General features: G+C 41.3%; 1 protein-coding gene across 1 annotated transcript in view; it reads left to right on the forward strand.

Moving 5' to 3' along the window:
* Positions 1–1,886: 1,886 nt before the first annotated feature.
* GALNT14 (polypeptide N-acetylgalactosaminyltransferase 14) overlaps positions 1,887–3,813 on the forward strand; it is a 268,075-nt gene continuing 266,148 nt past the window's right edge. The window contains exon 1 of the mRNA XM_072410305.1: positions 1,887–2,145. Coding sequence (XP_072266406.1) covers positions 2,020–2,145 — 126 coding nt within the window. The 5' untranslated portion in view covers positions 1,887–2,019. The remainder of the gene's footprint in view (positions 2,146–3,813) is intronic.

The following is a 3,813-nucleotide window of genomic DNA, read 5'->3' on the forward strand; positions in this document are numbered from 1 at the left end:
CATTTCCATGCCAAAATCTGTAACATTTCTTTCCAGTAAAAAAAATAATGCATGCTTGCTCCAAGTACTTTGGGGGAAGGATTACAAACCCTTTAGGTTTTAGTGCTATTTTAGTTCCTTTTCGAAGGTGGAAAATGAAAATGTAACTGAATTTACTTTGAAAATGCATTTGCTTTTGAAAAACAGACACAATATTTGACAAAAAACATTTGGTTTTCACGAGCTTTACCTGCAGATGCACAGAAGTAGAACATCCAAAGAAACACAATGCAACACAAGTCAAATACAGCCACTCGACTGCCCCATGAACTGCTAAAAAATGGGATATTGATGACCTGTATTTGAGATATGTTTTTAAAATGAATGTCAAACATGGAAAACAACGCCTGTGGACATCTACCGTAATAAATATTTAAAATACAGGGAGGATCAGTGTGGAAACTCAATTTTGTGCATTTAGATGATTAGGTAAAATGAGTTGTGCATATAGTATTTGAGTTCCTTGTACCCCCTCCCCCTCGCTTTTTAATGTATATTTTTTGTTATTTGCATATTGTCCCTTTCCGTGTTATATTTTATTCATTTTTTGGGAAAAATTACATAATGAGTCTAAATGAAACAAAAAGCTTCCATAGTGGTAAAGGAGCTTTAGTGACCCTTAGGAGCCATTGAAGGCCATTTGGCCACTTAAAAACCACAAAAAGCTTCCTAAAGTGGAACAATATTACTCCAAATAATAACCTCTCCTCTAGAGTGCGAAATCTGCTCCAGCATCGACATATTCTTCTAGATTTTGCATCCTTGGCCATTTTGAGTGTCAAATAGAAAGGTAAAAAGATTTGTTTGCAGGAGAGACATGGTGAACCAAATATTATTTGTTAATTAACCATCTTTTTAAATAATTAAGGAGATATTGATAAATGTTCCTACCAATATAGGGGACATTTATCATTGCTTTCCTTAGCAATGCGGTGTGGTTACCACATATGGGAGTGCAACAGTTTGGGAAAGTACTTTATAAAGTAATGTATAGCGCAGCATATGGGGTACAGGAGTTTGGAATGTGCTGTATAATGGAATGTAATTCATATGGTTACCACAGGTCGCATGCCATGCACGTTTGCCTTATGGAGGAGTCAGCAAGGCCCATTGCAAAGCTCATCTGTCTCTCAGAATCTGCCTTTAGTGGCAGTATGAACAAGGCCTCAGTTACCATTTTTTATGTAGTCTCAAAAAATAAATTATGCAACTTTTAATGCAACAAAAAAAAAAAAAAAAAAAACACAAAGAAAACCAAATATTTTGCTGGGACCTTTAAAGCAGTATATATGAAACACTATATATATATATATATATATATACTGCCTTGAAAGTCCCACCAAAATATTTGTTTTTCTTTGTTTATGACTTCAAATAGGGATGTTGTTAGTTTATACTTTATATGAGAACTGACATGGAACTTTTTGCAAAGCAAAACACCAGAAAACAGAAATAAAACAAATGCAAAACTTTGTACTTTTTGCATACAAATTACAACTGCTTCAATAAATGAAGCCCTATGGTTCTGTGCATTATTTTATTGTTGCACCTTCCCTATTGACTTTAATGAATTGTGAATTGAAAATGTTTTTTTTTTTGCAAAAATTTGGGGGAAATTAGGTTTCCTAAATTTGCTACTTCCTAATAAATGTAAAAATAAAAGTGTAAGACATGAACTGGGCTGTCAATATTGGAAAGGCTGTTAAGGTCCCATGGGCACCTTACCTGGCCAGGTGAGCGCAGGGCACAGCGAGTCCTTCGCACGGGGTGCAGTGTCAGTGCTGGCCGGCAGGGGGCGCCGCTCTCCATCTCGCCGATGCTCCAGCCGCTGCCGAGTGTCATTCCGCTGCTGGTAGCGCCGGGCACAGTCAGCTCCGTGCCAGCTCCGCCCGTCCTCCCTCCACCTGGCATGAGTGCCCCACCCTGAACCTGGCACGGCAGCGGGCACCGGGCATCCATGACCCCCCGGCCCCCCGGACCATGAGGCGGATGGCTCGCCGGCTGGTGCTGTCACTGATCGGGCTGGTGTGGGTGGCAATCCTCATCTTCTTACTGGGTGGCAGGAGGAAGTTAGAAGCCGAAGAATCCGAGGGGGACAATGCCAAGGTAAGCCCGGGCATCACTCTATCCTTCTTACCTGGACAGTGACAGGTGCCTCCTATACCCCCAAAGTCTATGCCCCCCTATGTGCCCTATAGTTCATTTCCCCTTATATGCCCTATGATCCATGCCCCCCGTGCCCTATATTCCATGCCCCCCCTGTGCCCTATATTCCATGCCCCCCTGTGCCCTATATTTCATGCCCCCCTGTGCCCTTATCAGTCTTTGTTAATTGGAACTTATTCAGAAACAAAAGTTACATTGTATTCCTTTTTAAAGAAGCAGACCAATGAAAAGTCATTAATGGCAGGTTGGCGCGGGTCTGAGTACCAACCGGCATTTAAATAAAATCTCCATGCCCCAGGGTTTTGGGCACCCGGACCCATTTATTCTGTACCCAAGCTGTGGGTAGAATGACACTTTGCAATGTTGTGTTGTACATTGTTAAAGGGGCAGATTAACGCTTGCAAAGTTAGGCTGGTGATTATTATTATTGAACAGGATTTATATAGCGCCAACATATTACGCAGCGTCGTACATTAAATTGGGGTTGCAAATGACAGACAGATACAGACAGTGACACAGAAGGAGAAGAGGATCCTGCCCCGAAGAGCTTACTATCTATGGGGTGGGAGAATTGTTACACAGTAGGATAAGGAACACACTGGTGATCCCACAGATTACCCCCATCCGCCCAGATTACCCCACAGATTACCCCTATCTGCCCAGATTACCCCACAGATTACCCCCTCCGCCCAGATTAGCCCACTGGTGAGCCCCTGCCACGGTTTAAATATAAATGAAGTGATTTTGTGTTTTTTGAGGTCAGAGTACCCGGGCACCCAGGAAGGTGGCACAGAATGGGCTCTCCATGCCCCCCACACTTAGCTCTGATTAATAGCACAGTACAATATATTAGATTGTCAGCTCACTATGGCCAATGATCAACTTCCCAATAATAGATGACGGCGTGCCACCAGGAGTTCCCAGCAATGGTATTACTATGTGATCACCGGGTGATTATAACCACTTTCCACTTTGTGATAATTAACCCTTCCACTGACCAATCAGATCCGAGCGACACCTTAACCCCCCACCCCACCCCCCAATGGACTGTTATCTTTCTGGTTTTACATTGACCAGGATTTGTTATTTGCTTCCGACTCTCAGGAAGAAAGTAATTCATTATTGATAATAATTACCCTGATTGTCACTTAATGTTAGGGGTTGTGCTGTTGGTGGTACTGTTAGGTGTAATATTATTACTGGGAGAAATGTGGAAATGTGAATGTTCAGTGAACGGGATAAAATACTGGAAAAAAAGTGTTCAACTCAGTATACAAAGTTCAGCAGTTTGGGGAATAGAATGTAGTGTATATTGTAATGTATAGCACAGCATATAAGGTGCGGCAGTATGGAAAATGTACTGTATAATGTAATATATATCACAGCATATGGGGTGCAGCAATATGGAGAATGTTTTGTATAATGTAACATATAACACAGCATATAAGGTGCAGAAGTATGGAGAATGTTCTGTATAATGTAACATATAACACAGCATACAAGGTGCAGCAAAATGGAGAATGTTTTGTATAATGTAACATATAACACAGTATATGGGGTGCAGCAATATGGAGAATGTTTTGTATAATGTAACATATAACACAGCAT

The sequence above is a fragment of the Pyxicephalus adspersus genome, chromosome 4 (assembly GCF_032062135.1).
Source record: "Pyxicephalus adspersus chromosome 4, UCB_Pads_2.0, whole genome shotgun sequence".
NCBI classification, from domain to species: domain Eukaryota; kingdom Metazoa; phylum Chordata; class Amphibia; order Anura; family Pyxicephalidae; genus Pyxicephalus; species Pyxicephalus adspersus.